The sequence below is a fragment of the Ruditapes philippinarum genome, unplaced genomic scaffold (assembly GCF_026571515.1).
Source record: "Ruditapes philippinarum isolate M1 unplaced genomic scaffold, ASM2657151v2 ctg1310_1_1_1_1, whole genome shotgun sequence".
NCBI lineage: Eukaryota > Metazoa > Mollusca > Bivalvia > Venerida > Veneridae > Ruditapes > Ruditapes philippinarum.
The window spans coordinates 359,235-377,710 of record NW_026856986.1 but is presented as its reverse complement, the minus strand read 5'-3'; the positions used below and the strand labels follow the sequence as shown (position 1 = coordinate 377,710).

General features: G+C 31.3%; 1 protein-coding gene across 5 annotated transcripts; it reads left to right on the top strand.

The window, feature by feature from the left end:
* The first annotated feature begins 30 nt into the window (after positions 1-30).
* LOC132748393 (macrophage mannose receptor 1-like) lies at positions 31-17,614 on the top strand. Of its 5 annotated transcripts, none has more exons than XM_060737992.1 (12): positions 31-172; positions 905-1,014; positions 2,087-2,194; positions 2,880-2,952; positions 3,453-3,887; positions 4,506-4,784; positions 5,040-5,219; positions 5,361-5,399; positions 5,598-5,630; positions 6,069-6,353; positions 6,563-6,757; positions 7,045-7,139. In XM_060737992.1, the coding sequence occupies exons 2-12, from the start codon at positions 910-912 to the stop codon at positions 7,074-7,076; spliced, it is 1,764 nt and encodes a 587-aa protein (XP_060593975.1). In that variant the 5' UTR covers positions 31-172; positions 905-909; the 3' UTR covers positions 7,077-7,139. The 5 variants fall into 5 exon arrangements, with proteins under 5 accessions (XP_060593975.1, XP_060593977.1, XP_060593979.1 ...); XM_060737993.1 differs by having other exon boundaries at positions 54-172; positions 882-1,014; XM_060737994.1 differs by lacking the exons at positions 4,506-4,784; positions 5,040-5,219; positions 5,361-5,399; ... (2 more) ...; positions 6,563-6,757; positions 7,045-7,139 and adding exons at positions 13,789-14,070; positions 14,328-14,507; positions 14,871-14,912; ... (1 more) ...; positions 16,068-16,262; positions 17,514-17,614.
* Positions 17,615-18,476: the final 862 nt, after the last annotated feature.

Below are 18,476 nucleotides of genomic sequence, written 5' to 3'. Positions count from 1 at the left end.
TTCGTTTAAAATACAGGACATGTAGATCTTCAACTATATTGTATAAGTAATTAAGTGGTATAGGATGACCTTATGGACGTTATCTAAAGTTGTGACAGATATCACCATTTCTATGCCATATCGGGATTTTGAGCAGACTTGAAATTAGACCAGCTAGGTTCTTTCAGGATAGGCAAGTAATGTTTATGTTATACATAACCCAATAAACCACATAGGAAAACATAATTAATATTTTTTGTCATTTGCAAGCTGGGGTAATTGTCGTCTGCTTTTTGTCAAACATTGTATTAGTTTAATCACTTTTGTTTTTGACAAGACGCTGCTGTATTCGGGTTCTGGTTTGGTTTCATGCTGCTGTATACGTATTATTATGTATTCTTTAAAAAAATCCTATTTAACGCGAAGCTTTATAAAGGTAAAAATATCAGTCCGAGATCCAAAATAGGAGTCCGAGACCAAATAAATGTAGCCCGAGACCAAAGGATAGGATTCCAAGAGAAAATATCAGGAGTCCAAATATAAAATAAACAGAAAGCAAATTTTAATGTCGGTCGTATGTTTATTTATAAGGTTTCAAAAGTATGTAACATTCATCCAACTTGTGTTGCAATCAAAATAATGCTTACATCTATTCAAACAGGTTTTACGTAACACTTAATGTTTACCAGTACCATGCATATTCTTTTAAATTCGTAATATTGAAATACCTTCTGTAGCTAGTTTATAGATACTGCACCTATGGGATTTGTTGTTCGAACCTGATTTTAGGCATGAACAAACAAGCAACTGCAAATATTTTCATACAATAAATTCTAAATATTCTCGAATGTTTCATTTTACAATATTCGACCATATGATAAGGAATTACAAATGAATTCAAGGTAAGACCCGGCTATTGTTACAGAAATTATGACCTTGACGGTTACCCTGGTGTTTGCCGCCTTTTTTGGTTTGGCTAGCTGTGATTACAAATGCGTATGTAATTACAACGTCGAAAAAAGTGTGCAGACATCCGTAAGTAGCTTTTATTAACATATTACATTATTGAACAACTGGCTGACTAGATCTCTAGCTAGCCGACTGACTGGGTTCTTTGTCCCATAGAAACAATAATACCATTTTATAATGTTTTTACACTTTTCATTGCTGTTTTCAAACAGTATTTGTCAAATTCTGATATCCCGTTTAACATACTAGCATGGTTGGTTCATAGATTTAATTCTTAAGAACTATTTTATTTTTTTATCTTTAGAGTTTTAAAATCTTTGAACTTTATCTAATATCTTACTGTTATATCATTAGCATATTGAATAACACAATCATGAAAAAATGATTCGGAAATATTATGATATAAAAGGGTATAGAGCTATGTATTATGAATATTGTTTTATTAAATTTATGAATTGTAAAATATATATATTTGTTCCATAATGATTTGGTCTATTCTCGAAAAAGTTGTAGAATAAAATGTCTGTTATTTAAAACTCATGAATATTTTACGTAAACAGAATAAAATGTTCCCGGAACAAAATAATTATAATCATGCCATTTAAGTAGGGTTTTATTCTTTTAGCAATGATAACATATATGTGCCGTAATTTTTTTAGGGCACTTTACTACATATACTTATTTCATAAAGAATTTTGGAAGTATCTTTAAAAATTCTTTCAAATTTTTGCTGCAGATATATATGTATAGCTTTATACACTTTAAAATCTATTTCATATTCGGGTTTGTTACACACTATCTGTATTTACAATCATAACAAAAAAGTAAATAATCTCCGTAAAAATCTGTTAAGCTCATGAATAAAAACGATGCTTATGATAGCATTTGAGAGTTTTTTTTCCATTTTTGTGATAGCTTTGCTTGGTATTTTTAGAAATGTCAACACATTATTGTACTACTAAAATCGAAGCCAACAGTATAAAGTCTAATTCAGCATTTTAATCAAAAAACAGTTCTGTTCCATTTTCATTTTTGTCATGTGGGTGATCTTTAAGCTTCTAATTTACTTCTGTATTTTATTAGTGTAACTAGATTAGATATCCAGACGTTACGACTTGTGCTTTTGTTTGTTTTAAAGCCATCTGTACAGAGCAATGTGATGGGTTATATGTATGAGTTTGACTGTAAACCTCAAGCCGGAGTGTCCGCTGATGCTGATTGGCTGCCAGTTGCCTACGAACACAAGGTAAAAATAAACGTTTTGTGTGGCGAAATAAATAAATAAATAAATAAAATTAGTTATATAAAAAAGCATGATGAGTTTGAATACAAAGTAGTTGGACAAGGTGTTTTCCGATAGGGGACTTTATAATCTTTAGCAGTAGTTTTATCTTTAATAAATTATTCCTGTTATGCTTTTTATGAACAATCACATTCATGCTCTTATCACAGAGTTTTAACTTTATTCTTATCCAAACACTTGTCATAGAAAACATATAATACAAAGGAGGACTCCAATATATGCGACATATGGGTATTTATTCTAGCTTTCATTATTTTTCAAAAAATAAATTGATATAGTTAAAACTTAATTTTAGCCATCCTTGCTCAATTCATTCCTTTTTCGAAAGCGTTATTACATTTTTGTACAGTCGTTATTATATTACTGGTTATTATATTACGACTAAGGTCAGTTTTCTTTAAAAATGACCCAATCAATGGCTTAGGGAGTGACGACAGTAGTTTAATTTGATTTAAAATTTATTCACGTTGGTCATAATTTGTCATGTGGGGAGATGAGTAACTATCATAGGTATATCCTAATATGTCATATGTCAGTTTATGATATAAGTTACAATTTGCGTTGCAGACGACATATTATCCGGAATATATGCAGTAGAACATATCAACTGCATATTTATGTATTTCAGTTGGGCTATGTTGAGGTGGATAGTCAGCTTCAGGTTCAAACATGTCCTGGTGCAGTTCCGGACGAGGATAAACGTATTCTTATTTATAACTTTTTTGTTTGGATTTTAAATCACATTGTTAAGATAGATTTATTGATTTTCTGCATGGAAGCATCCAAACTTTACAGGCATGATTATAACCCATTGCAGTCAGGGACATTGGCAAGTGGTTTGGAGTCAAAGACCTTGACCATTCGGTCATGTACACCCTTAACAATTACTTATTCCTTGTATGTTATGATAATTTCGGTATTATAGATCAATCATGAGAATATCCTAAACAGAGCTATAGATACTTTAACTTGTTAAACCGTTGATATTTTAATGATATTTCATTTTCTGATTAACTACTAAATCATTGTTTATGAGATGTAACTGTATGTTGCTTGGTTCTCTACGAGATATATTGAAATTCTAGCATGATATAAATAATATAAACAAAGGGTCAAAAATGATGTTCTTTCTATATTGGTTTTCAAGGATTGTTGTGCAAGGTTTCTGTTAAATAAACAATACATATTAAACATTCTTTAGTGCCGACCACGTCAGCACCACAAACAACAACAATGCCTGTGACATCAGAGGCACAAACAACAGAACCAAAACCAACTGCACAGACAACTTCAGTAGTTTCTACTTCCCAAAATCCAACGACGACACAAACAACCACAATGCCAACAACTTCTACCACAACAGAAGCATTGACAACAGAATCAACAACAGTAACAAATCCATCAACATTACCAACAACACAAGTCCCAACAACAAAGATGATGCCTACTACAGCTTCTACTACAACAACCACTGTTGCAACAACAAGTGCAACCACAAGATTACCCACAAGCACGACATCAACAACCACAGCAACTACATCAATTCAAAGTACAAGTACTTTACCAACAACGACGACGACAAAATTGACCACGACAACACAACAAATTACCACCCCAAAACCAAGTATTCTCAAAGGTATGAGTATATTTAAGCAAATATTATTATCTAATGTGAAATTATAATTAATTGGAGAAGGATGTTGAAATACGGCATTATTTAATACTTGAACGCGCCTGTTCAAAGTAACAATTTGACCTGAAAACCAGCATAGCACAATATGTTCTAACGGCACAGAACCTTAAAAGTGGCATGGTTGTGGCATTCCATGGAAAGCCGCGTGTGATCTTCTAATGAAACAAACGCACACGAGAAAATATGGGAGTACAATTTTAAAATGTCGACGGTGGTCATAACACAAATAGCTGCTGAGTCAAATTTGAAGGCAGGGAACACTTTCTTATTAGTGATGGACTGGTATTTAAATAGAAAACTGGAACAATCATACACAAGAAGTGATTGAATTAAGTGCACATAACACACCATGAACGCAACACTGATATCACATTGTGCGACCATCAATTATCTTTAAATACACATGTATCTTTAATATTAAAAAGTTAAAAAATGTTCAGAAAATGTTCATCATCAATATTGCAGTTCAAGAGTTTTGAAATTATACCCAAAATAAGCATGACGTTTGAGATGTCTGATCTTCTGTCATTTTACTTTCGCATATCTCTATTCCTTTGTTAGGTCATGTGGAATTATGTCCGCAAAGAATACAGCAGCTTGCCCAGACAAGAGGAGAACTGTTAGCACAGTTTGGACAAAATTGCTACGAAATCGTTGACTCAGGAGTATCATGGTCACACGCGGAGTCAATTTGTAAAGGTCAAGGTGGTCATTTGATACACATAGCAAACCAGCAGGAACAGGATTTTATTTTTGATTTTCTTGTAAAGCACCACACGCACACAGTGTGGTTGGGTTTGCATGATAGAAACACTGAAGAAAGTTTTGAATGGACGTCAGGTAATACATTTTACTGTAACAGTTGTTAACTATCATTTTCGATTAAAATGATTAATGCTGATGTTTAAACACCTACATTATAACGCAAACCAAATACTTACCGGGAATACATTTGCAATAATCTAAATTTTAATTGCATATCGCTTTTTCGAAAAACGATAAGTAGATAAAAATATGATGACACATAGCTTATCAAACTTGTTATGAAATGACATAAATCTATTATCACATTATGCAATAATAATTGCATTCAAGGCAATGCTGTAACATACGAAAACTGGAAGCCTGGACGAAAAGATTACCGTTATCACAACTCCGAAGATTGTGTATTTATGACACAAACTACAGGGGAATGGGACGATATACAATGCGGTGGTGATAAGGCTTTCTCTGAGCTATTTCAGGGACATCGTCATGCATTCATATGTCAGTATGGTATGTCTATTTCTTACCTTTCTTTTGTGAAAAAATTGATTGTTAATGCCGACATTTGTGTCTTGCTGATGATATTTAAACAGTTGTTTACGTAAAACGGTATTGCCGATTTTTTGATACAAGAATTTGTCTCTTTTTCAGCCGTGAAACCCTCAACAAATACAATAACTGTTACTGATGGTTGGTAAAATATTTTTAGATATTGATAAGAAATTAATTGTATTTACAACACGTTTCAATGATACAGTATTTTGATGGAAACATAAAATCTTTACAAACGAAAAAGAACAGACAGTTTCTAACGCTTTATATGATTATAACTTACAATTGTCAATTTTTGTTAAATTATTCAACAAGAAATATTTTTCTTTGATTCAGCTGTAACAAGTCCTTCATATGTACACGTTGATGGTGAGTAACATATGTTCAGGTATTTTGTAAAAGAAGTTAATTCATAATTCGTGGATTAGTTAATGAGAAACGATAGTGTTGTAGGTTCACTTAACATACAAAATGTATTGAAAGCTGTTTTATCATAAACACTGTATGTTATAACGATTTTTTATGTTTTTGATTTAGTATAATATCTTAAAATTACAACTGCCTTGATTAGAAAAAAAATAGAACAAAAAAATAAAAATAATCTGTTCAAGACATAGTTTCGTCAATTTTGACATTTGTATTAGTCACAACATAAGGCCTTTATAGACCCAAAAGAGAATCATTTCTTTCAAATAATCTGATGAACTCAGGAGTAAAGAAAGGCATTTTCAATTTGAATGCAGTTTATATGCAGTTTGATTTGATACTGTTCAATAGAAATCTTTATCAATCAACATTTAATTTCAGGTAACACTAACCTTTGTCCATACGGACTTCATCAACAAGCCGCAAGGGACAAGGGCACTCTTGCACAATATGGACACAGTTGTTACGAACTCGTTCCGAATGCAAAAGTTTCATGGCAGCACGCATCTGATATTTGTTCTTCCAGACACGGACATCTTGTATATATAACTAGTTCACAAGAACAGAATTTTATCCAAGGCTTTATGATGAGTCATTTCCCGGATCATGCTGTTTGGATTGGTCTCACAGACCGAAACACGGAGGGACGGTTTCATTGGGGATCAAGTTGAACTTTGTATTATAAGTTTATTGTTTTACATTTGCCATTTAGTATCTATTTGCTTGGAGTCTATACATAAATTATTACAAATATGTATGTGACAAGAAGAACAAACAGCATTATAATGTAGTTTCCTACATTGTTATATCACGCAATTCCAATTTTACAATTACGTGTATTTTCATAGACCTTGCTTTTCTATGAACATGTCTAGGACAAAATGCTCAGTATACAAATTGGGTTCCGGGACACATTGCGAACTATGCAAGCTCTGGTCAGGAAGACTGTGTTGTATTGATACCGTATAAAAATGGCCAATGGGATGATATACCATGTGGGCATACACATCACTCCTTGTTTGGTGGCACATCTTCTTCAGGTGAAACCCATCCACTTTTGTGTGAATACAGTAAGTATTTCGTTTTTACATTTAACTTTTTGAATCCGCTATTAAGCCATTTTACATTATTTTTGTTCAGATTTATTAACTAAGTTGCATTATAAAATCTACTTAATAATAATTAAATGTTAAAATTGACATAATTGAGAACAGAGATGTGAAAAGAAGTGTTTGTTTTATTCATGTTACAATATAACAATAATTTATGTGTTCACGTACATTACAGTATTTGAATGTTAAAGGAATAAAAGAATCATCATGTACCATTGATATCTTTTCTACGTTTCTGTTTTTAGGTATTTCAACCGGACCTTCAATCATTGGTTAAGAACGATTGTATCGATGACAAGTGTTGTGAAATGTTTTGTCGTGAATAAAGACTGCTTTGTTTCTCAAACTTGAGTATTCATATCTGAAATTATCTGTTTCATTGCTTTGTAGACTATGACCAAAAATTAAACGTGGTCTTTAAAATATTATTACTGAAGATATAATAAGTCTGTAGGAATAATGGATGAAGGTAATGGACCAAACACTTATTTAGGAAATCACTATTGAACAACAAAACGAAAACGGATTAAACTTTACATTTGGTGCTTTGAATGATATATTTTTATTTATGTATATTGACTTTTACAAATATTTGACAATATTTTAGATTTCCAAAATGTATGACCTTACGTGTTAACTAGTTACTTTCAATGGAGGATTAACACAATATAGATTTTAGGAATGTAATATGTTCGTGCTGAGCTTTGCTTTTTAAATTTTATCCCTAAAATTAGTAATGTAGAAGCTTGATGGACAGGAGAATGCCGAATTCGAAAGATATGTTATTTGCCTTGAACATGACTGTACATTTTCCTACCTTTTTAGATGAAATTTGATGACATATTTGACAGGAATGTAATGTTATGTTATATCCATGGTAAGTTATGTAACATATTATTTACAAAGTCTAATCAATAACTTAAAATAAACATTATTAAGTATACTTTAGATCATAGCTCTAGCATGTCTCAATCTGCATAATATTCTCTTAGTCTGGAGTTCCTTTCCCTTAAACTGTGTTATTTCCATACTTAATGTAGGCAGGGAATCAGACTTAATATTCTCTTAACAACAAAATGATTTTAATCAGAATGCTTTAAACATAACTATTCTACCCAATTAGAATTCAACACCTTTAGTTTAATTGTTATCATGTCCTCATGGTCCAAGAATGTCACTCAAGCTTAGTACAGTAATGGGGTTTAATAAACTTCATTTGTAATACAAAAATTCAATTATTCAAAAAAATATACAAAAATAATCTTTCTAAATTTGTCAAAAAATAGCTGCAAAACACCTATGATATCAGCATTCTGAAGGTTTACTTTCTATTATTTAAAACCCCAATTTAAAGAAGAAAACAAATTTACTGAATGTAACAGAAACAAAATTGTCAAGTAAAATAATTAAGCTCAAAGTAATGGACTTAACTATAGTAAGCATATTCATTACTTAGAACATTCTGCAATACATAAACATGTGCATTTAGATCAATATTATAATATATGCCTACTTTGTAAAATTATCAAGATAGCGACAATATACCCTTTTGGAAATATTACATAAAGATTACTACTACAGTAAATACTTCTAAATGTATTACCATATTTAAGATGGCCGTATGCTTAGTCCGACAAAATGCCAAAAAACTAAAATAAATATATATAATTAACGAACGTTTAAAATATATTTTATAATATTGATTGAAGTAGATTGTAATTAAATGTTGTTTTTTTTCAACTGATATAACATATTGTATTTTATCTATACTTATTATTGCATCGTCTCGGTAGCAATGTCAACGTTTTATTCGTCCAAAACAAGCCGTTTAACTCATACTATCTCCCCTTCAATGACATTGGTTCTCTTATCAAGTGACATTAATTCTTCTATGAGTCGTATGCCTTTTTTTATCTTATCTATCTTTAGACAAAAAAAAATGGATTTGAACATGATAAGTAGGAATTTAATTTTTTTTGTGGACATTTAAAAATATCTTTTCTTTCTTTTTTCTTTCTTGAAATCACAAATAGTCATGAAATATCGTAATTTGATATGTTAATTTTCTAATATTTTCGGACCACTTCGAAGGCACATTATCAGAAACGATTTAATTTTTCCTTCGATAGACAAGAGTTCTTTCAACGTTTAAAGAATGGTTTTAGAGCATGTCATATGCATATTACCTGGTGAAAATATATAATCTAGAGGAAGTAGCGTTGAAGGTAAAATCTTGTGTCGTGAATGTACTAGTAAAATGCAAACAAAGTAGTATTTGACTTCCTCACAAAATACTAAATCACGATCATTGAACTGATGGCAAAAAAAGTAACAGAAGCAAAAGATGGTTGAACAGTTAAGAAAATGCCAATGGGTCCTATTTAGAACTCATAACAGGACACCAAAAGATAATAAAAGACTTGATGTGCCCTAAAAACTACAAAAATATATGAACCAATGACTTTTTTTAAAATTTTTATATGCCCGTTTAAAAGACATTTAGTAAATGTTTGCTTTATTTCACGTTAGTAAACTACATGTATATATTATTAAGATACTCTACAGACCTGTTACAATATGTCAAGAATTATACGATAACTTTCTCGCATTTAGTAATGATGACTTAAAAGAAATTTCTTATCCTTTTGAATGAATCCTTATCTATATATGTCACTATATAGGTATACTGCTTCCGACATACAATTGCTGAAAAGTAGACAAACCTCTTGAACTGTTTTATTCACAGGTGCTTAATCATAAGATTCTATTTGAAAAGAAAATGATAGGAAACATTACTTTATATCCGATCAAAGGCCACATTTTTTTGTGGTTTGTTTCAATAATGGGGTCTTTGTAATTTATTTCAAATTATGAGATATCGTTAGGATAATATAATATATTTATCCTTATTTAGAATAGGAACTGACTTAAAATCATGCATAACGCCACCTCATAAAACAAGTAAATGTAAATTAGCCTCTTTATATTCTTATCTACAACATAGCGTATATGAAATCGAAAGTTCTAACAAATACATAATTTTGCGTGACAAAACCGTTCTGTAAAAATGCTTATTTTACTTTACAGCAATCAAAGTGTTTTTCTTTTGGTTTGCTTATATAAGAAATGCAGGTTAGTTATTAAAATATCTTTTTAAATCATTTTTGTACTTTATAATAGTATGTTTATTTAGTTATTTTTTAAAGTATTATATCATTATTTGAATATCTTTTCGCATGAAACCATTGTAAAGCGTGTTAAACATGTATGTTATTGGTTGCCTTTTTTCCTTTCTTTTTGTCTTAAAAAGTTAGCATTGTTTTCTCATATTAAGTTACAATATGTAATTCAATTTGCTTGTTATTCAATTATTTGAACATATAATATAGTGTTGGTAAAAATCCTTATCCTTCATGTTATAAAATTCAAATATTCGTGCCGTTATTTCTCTTTTAAAGCATCGCTGGAGTGTTATGTATGCACTAACTCAACAAATATCAATCAGTGTAACGACATTATTAAATGCGCCTGGTTTCAAGTAACCAGGGAAATTAAACCAAAAAAGGGTTAAAAATTTTTTTTTTTTCCCCCTTTTTTTGGTTTTTAAACAAATTTTTTTTTAAAAAGTTTTCCGGGGGGAATTTAAAATCTTTTTTTTAGAAAATTTGGCTCAAAACCCTTTCATTGGGAAAGGGGTTGGGGGGGGGTTTTTTTCCCTTTTAATTTTTCAAAATTTTTGTTTTTTAATGGAAAATGCTAAAATTTGGGTGTATTTCAATGTAAAATTTTCAAAAAATGTTTTTACATAAACAAGTAAAACATCCTTAAATTAAGAAAAAATTGTTTTTTTGGGTTTTTAAATGTTTTATTTCGAAAACCCCCTTTTATGATTTGAAAAACACTTCGGGCCACCCTTAAATAAATTTTTGGATGACTTTTTGTTAAAAAGGGATTAAGATAACAGTAAATTTTAAAAAAAAAGAAAAAAATTAAATATTGACAAACAAATTACTGGGGTTAAACCCAATTTATTTAAACATTATGATTTAATTCAATTTTTGCTTTTTGGCAGACATGCTTCCATGGTTTGTCAACAGTTGGACAGAATCAGATGTATTCACTAGGATGTATTGACAAACATGTAAATACCAATTTAAATTATGTTTTTTTTTTAAATTTGCAACTCAAATAAGAGCTAACATTAAATATTTAAAGTTATATGATGTGCAAAGTTTGCTTTAGCTTTTATGATTTCGTTATAAATACAACCCACGTGCTTTCGATGCAATGCATTTCTTTTTTCAGAAGTATATCATTAAATAATGTTTAACTTGTGTGCTTTCTTTTACTCCGTTACAGCAATGTGGTACTCATAGAGGAGTTGCGACAGGATTGGTTGGCCGTGGTTTACAAGGACAAAATAATGACTGTCATGAATGTTGTAGCTCAGATAGATGCAATAAACCACTTTGTGAACATTTCAAACGTATAATTATTCTACTTTTAATGACGAATGCAACTGTTTTTTTATCATGTTTTATGCAAACAACTTTTACATTAAATTTGCATGCAAACATGCGCGTGTGTTTTCTGTTTGTTTTGTTTTTAAGTACTAAATTCGGATCAAAATTATCAATGCTTTATTGACAAATTTATTTAAATACCACTTCACTATAGATGAATAGTTTACAATGAAATATAATAAACATACAAAATGTATCCTTATTACATAGCATCTCAATATTTTCAGCATCATCGTGTATTGACGATCATAAAATCGACTGTGCCTACCTCAATACCGTGACAAATGTTTGCAGTGATACTCAGCAGCCCGGGTTATATGCCCCGATTTTGTGATCTTGCAAACAGTATGATTGAAATAACATTTTTTTTTGTTTTTTGTTTTAAATTTTAGTATTATTTTAACTAAAATTTAAAAAGGGGAAAGTAATTTGCAAAATTTGTATATATAACTTGTACAAAATATTACCATTTTATTAAAAGTAATTGATTACAAAATCTCTAAAAACATTTAAAAATGCTTTTTTAAAAAAAAAAATTATTTTACTTAAAGGGTTTTTTTCAAAGTATAATTTCTTTAATTGTACAGCGATCCATATTTCTCTATTTTCTCTCATTAAAATTGCCTAAATTTTAAATTTCTTTCTAGTTGATGGAAATTGGTCTTAATGGTCCGAGTGGTTCTCTTGTAGCAATACATGTGGAATGGAAAACAGAGTAGAATACGAACATTACAAAACCAGCACCTACTGGTGGAGGTTTAAACTGCTCCGGAAATGAAACAGACGTTAAAAATTGCAGAAATTAAACCATGCCAGGTATTCTTAAGTAGACCATTTCTTCTTAATCTTTTTCAATTTTCAGTTGTTTACTAATGACTGAAAATTAGTTCCCAAGAAAAACTCATTTTGTGCGTTAACAATGTTTATAAAAGTAACCAAGACAGCCGGCGCAGCCGTAACACTTTATGGCTAGTCCTGCTGTTCCCGGCTGGATTGGCTAGCCAGAGATGATAACATTTCCCTGGGCAAAAGATAACTGGTTAATTTTAGCTCATATCTTGCAATTTTCCGGCTGCCCTTTATGAGACCCAGTCTCAATTCCGCAGAACCCCATATGGTGGGATGGTTAGTGGGTTTGGTCATCTATATGTGTGTCCGTCGGGAATACCATGTTATTTTGCCCACGTTAAGCCAATAATTGATTGTCAATGGTCATTTAAGCACATATCTCGCTATTTTCGGCTGATCCCTGTGACAGGATTAGTTCCGAAAATATTATAACCCTTATTTTTGTAATCATCGATTTTTCAATTTTACCGTCCCCTTTCACTCTGATTTATTTATGGCTTTAAGTTGATGTTATTGTACACTTTTTGGCATATTTTCGAATATGAGATGGATTGAAATCCAGCATGATAATTAATATAAACAAATGCTTCAATGTTTTCCTTTTCTGTGCTGAATTTTGAAGGATTTTTCAAAAGGGTTTTCTGTTGAGATAGAAAACACATATACAAATTTTACGAACGAACAAAAACACCACCATTTTCAACAGGTAATTTACCACAACAGAAATGCATTGACAACAAATCACAACAAGTTATAGAGAACCATCCAACTTACCGAACAACAACAAGCCCTCAAACAACAAAAACGGTGCCTACTACAGCTTTCTTCTACAACAACAATGGGCCGTCTTCACAAACAACAGTAGCCACTTGTGTAACGACAAGTTCAACCACAAGATTACCAACAAGCACAACATCAAACAGCCACAGCAAGTCACAACAACAACAACAACAACACAGAGTAACAAGTACTTTAACCAACAACGGACGACAACAAAAATTGACTACGGCAACACTACAAATGTCCAGCCCAAAAACCAAGTTTTCTGAAAGGCTATAAGTATATTAAAAAACAAAAATTATTATTTAAATGTGAAATTAAGAATAAATACGACAGAAATTGAATACTTGTGGGCGGTTTTTGATCAAGCCTGTTCAAAGGTGAACATTTGAACTAAACAACATAAACACAAATATGTTCTAAAGGCATAAAAAAATTAAGGTGACATGTTCGTGACATTCCATGTAGGAAAAACGCATATGGTCTTCTAGCACAAAATGTACACGTGAAAAAATTGGAGGAGATTTTTAAAATGTCGATGGTGGTAATAAGGTTGCATACCACAACTAGCTGCTTTAAGAAGAAATCAAAGGCAGAGACCACTTTCTTATGGGTGATGAACTAGTATTTAAAAAGAAAACTGGTACCACTAGACACAAGAAAATGATCACATTAAGGGCACGTAACATAACATGAACGTAACACTAATATCGTATTGTACAATCTAAAAAATTCTCTAATTTAAGAAGTTTTAAAAATTAATGATGATTCACAAAGTAAGCATGATGCCTGTTCTTCCATTCATATAACTTTCGTATATCTCTATTCCGTTGTTAGGTCATGTTGAATTATGCCCACAAAGAATTCAACAGCTGGCCGCTCAGTCAAAGGGAGAACATTTAGCACAATTTGGACAAAATTGCTACGAAATCGTTGACTCAGACGTATCATGGTCTCACGCGGAGTCAATTTGTAAAGGTGATGGAGGCCACTTGATACACATAGCAAACCAGCAGGAACAAGATTTTATTTTTGATTTTCTTGTAAAGCATCATACGCACACAGTGTGGTTGGGTTTGCATGATAGAAACATTGAAGAAAGCTTTGAATGGACGTCAGGTAATCAATGAACTGTTGTAAAATATCACTTTTGTTAAAATCATTAATGCTGTCTAAACACCTACGTATTTATAGCACAAACCAAATACTTACCGGAAATACATTTTCAATTTTCTTAATTTTCGGTGCATATAACTTTTTCACATTGTTGTTGAAAAGCGATAATAAATTAAAATATGATGACACGTAGCTTATTGACTTTGTTATAAAGTGACATTAATGTATTATCGTATAATGCAATAATAATTGCATTCAAGGCAATGCTGTAACGTATGAAAACTGGAAGCCTGGACGAAAAGACTATCGTTATCACAACTCCGAAGATTGTGTATTTATGACACCAACTACAGGGGAATGGGACGATATACAATGCGGTGGTGATAACGGTCTATCGGAACTAATACAGGGAATTCGCCATGCGTTCATATGTCAATATGGTTTGATATTTTTTGTTTGAAAAAAATCTATTCAATTCAATTCCGAATTATGGAATTTTTTGTGTGAAAGTGGTTTGGGGTAATACTGTATCAATTAAATACAAACTTCATTAAAGTCAAGAAATTAAAACGAGATGTGAAGACATTTTTGAAACTGCCAGATGCTGTTTTTTCTACAAGTGATGACCATCTATTTTGAACACAACCTTTCATGTATAACTAAAAGCTTAATATTTAAACAAATAAATTATTTAGATATAATAATAAGTGGAATAAAAGCTAAACGAAACGTGTCTTGTGTTATTATTGTTGATATATTATTTCTCATAAGAATAGCATATAAGATTTTTCTTCTTCTTTCAGCCACAGTAACTCCACTAAATCCACTAAATCCAACTATTGATGGTGAGGAAAAACTTTTCACTTGATATAAATTAATATAATTACTATTCAGTTGACATTACGGTTACATTTTTATTCTGTATATATTCCTTATTTGGTTACACAAAGAGTTCCTTATTTACATGAGATTAAACACACACTATCATAATTAATAATGTATTTTGTATGAGAAATTGATAAATTTAGATAAAAACCTCTTTTCAATTCAGATGAGTATACAGAAGATTATTTTCAGGTAACATTAACCTGTGTCCACACAGACTTCAACTACAAGCACAAAGAGACAATGGCACACTTGCACAGCATGATCAAAGTTGTTACGAACTGGTTTCAAATGAAAAAGTTTCCTGGCAACATGCTGAACAAATATGTTCTTCTAGAGGTGGACATCTTGTTTTTATAACTAGTTCACAGGAACAGAATTTTATCCAAAGCTTTATGAAGAGTCATTTTCCTGATCATGCTGTTTGGATTGGTCTTACAGACAGACACACGGAGGGACGGTTCCATTGGGAATCAGGTTGAACTTATATAATAAAAGTTTATTGTTTTTCATTTGTCATTAAGTATCTTTTAGCTAGGAGCCTAGAAATACTATGCGACAATATTACATTACGTTTTATAATAACATTACAAATATTTATGTAACATTAACCCTTTCACTGAATTAAGAAGGGCATATGCTGTCCTTGTTATTTTCAGCGTATTTGCCATTTGGACGGCTTTTGTCATTTCTATAATAATAATAATAATAATAATTATAATGAAAATAAAAATAATATTAATAATAAAAATAATAATAATGATAATAATGATTATTATAATAAATATATAGATAATTATACCATCGACAATAATTATTATTTTACTTCAGATTTGGAAACATATTTAATTATTGTAATACTTATAACAAATAATTATTATGATTATGTTAATAATATAATATAGAAATTTCATAGAAAACCCTCTGGCATATAGGTGATCAATAAATTAATAACCCTCTGGCGGCGAAAGGGCTAAGAACTAACAATATATATTATTGTTATATTATGCAATTTAAGTTAAATAAATATCATGACAATTGAAATAATACAAACGCGTTGATCTTACTATTAAGAAGTATTTTCACAGACCTTGCATTTGCATAAACATGTTTAGGGCAATATACTCATTATACAAATTGGGTTCCGGGACACATTGCGAACTATGCAAGCTCTAGTCAAGAAGACTGTGTTGTATTGATACCGTATAAAAATGGTCAATGGGATGATATACCATGTGGGTATACACATCACTCCTTGTTTGGTGGCACGTCTTCTTCCGGGGAAACCCATCCACTCTTGTGTGAATACAGTAAGTATTTCGTTTTTGTATTTTCTGAATATTATGCTGATATTCAATCTCTGGCATAGCGCTACACGACAAACCTAACAACAACTGGTTCACAAAACAGCTTGAAACTAGCGATGTTAAAGAAACATTTTTGTTGTTGTTAAAGTATCCGACAAATTACAACGCATTCAAAGTTTAAAAGTAGCGCTGGCTTATAGTATTGTCACTAAATGCACATTCACAAATTAGGCGGATAAATATGATTTTAATCAATGAAAATGGTACTTTTAGCGATGTCGATAACCGAATACTTCAGAGCGTATTACACAAATAAAACTGACTCTCAAGAAGTGGAATATATACATGTCGGGCTGTTTTGGCGAGAAAAGTTTCGCTAAAGTATTTATATCAATGTTAAACAACAGATCTATCGTGAACAAAATACCTCGAAAATATTAAGGATTACAAACCCTAAATGGAAATTCTGAATTTAGAATTATTTGATTCTATTCAGGCGTTCTTCGTATAACTTCCCCGAAATGCAGGGGTAACCCACCGTTTAAGGTGTGAGAGGTCTGGGATTCAAATCCCAGCCGAGGGGAACTTTTTATTTAAGTGTCTTTTTTAAGGTAGAAGCCACGATATGCAAGGATAAAGTGTTTGCTGTCATACAAAATGAAAATAAATGATTTTTTAATGCAACTCTAGTCATGCAAAATTCCGTATGTATCAAACTCAAACTGTTATAGTAAAAAATCTAAACACAGTCTATACTTTTTTTCCTCCGGTCTTTTTTTTTTACTTTTACTAGTAAATGATATGCAAACATGTTTGAATTTTATAACAGAGCTTGTCTTGTAAACACAGTCGCTGCATCTCGGTGCCCTGCAGGATGAATTATAGTATATACAAATAAACTTAAACAGGAAAATACATACATATATACTGTACTTTTTAGATTGCAAAGAAAATACCACAGAGCTTGCAGCCCTTTGATTAATGTTATGTCTTTAAGACCGCCTCTATGCCAATTTATATAATCTTTTTCATTATCTGTTTTTAACACTTTGTTGCATTATTAATTTTTCTAAAAATGATTATATTTTACAATCTATATTATGCGAAGCAGAAAGGTGTAAAGAAAGTTTTGTTTTATTCATGTTGATATTTGACTATTATAATTTTATGAACTTGTTTTACAATATTTATTGTGAAAGGGAATAAAAAAAATTTCATATGCTATTGATATTTTTTCTACGTTTCCGTTTTTAGGTATTTCAACCGGACCATCACTCATTGGTTAAAGACGATTGTATTGATGACGTGTGTTGTGAAATGTTTTGTAGTGAATAAAGAGTGCTATCTTTCACAAACTTAAGTATTCATATTGGAAATTATCTGTTCCATAACTTTTTAGAAAAGGACCGACAAATATCACGTGGTCTATTAAATATCACTGAAGGTTTGTTTAATCAGTCTGTAGGCTTTATGGATGCAGGTAACAAAATATTGAACATTTTTTTTAAATTGATTACTTTACATGGTAACGCTTTGAATAATATGTTATTATATGCTGATTTTTGTGTCGCCTCTACGGAGTAGTGGCGACATATAGGGATCACTTCTCCGTCGTCTGTCTGTCTGTCTGTCCGTCCGTCCGTCCGTCACAAAACTTGTCCGGACTACTCCTCATAAACTACTGGTGCAATTTCATCCAAACTTACAGGAATGATCAGTACCAAGTCTAGTTGTTCATATTGTCAGCATTTTCCGGTTCAATGGTTTTTGTCAGAGTTATGGCCCTTTAATAATTTTTAATTTTAAAGTTTGTCCGGACTACTTCTATTATACCACTAATGCAATTTCAATGAAACTTTACAGGATTGATCTGTAGCTCAAGTCCTTGCGCATATTGCATGGGTTTTCCGGTCGAATGATTTTTGGCCGAGTTATGGCCCTTTGATAAAAAGGTGTTTTTTTCTGTGTGTTGCCAGATACACAAAAGCTTGTCCGGACTACTCCTCATAAACAACTAGTGCAATTTCATCCAAACTTTACAGGAATAATCAGTACCAAGTCTAGTTGTTCATATTGTCAGCATTTTTCGGTTCAATGATTTTTGTCAGAGTTATGGCCCTTTAATAATTTTTATTTTTAAAGTTTGTCCGGGCTACTTCTCTTATACCACTAATGCAATTTCAATGAAACTTTTCAGGATTGATCTGTAGCTCAAGT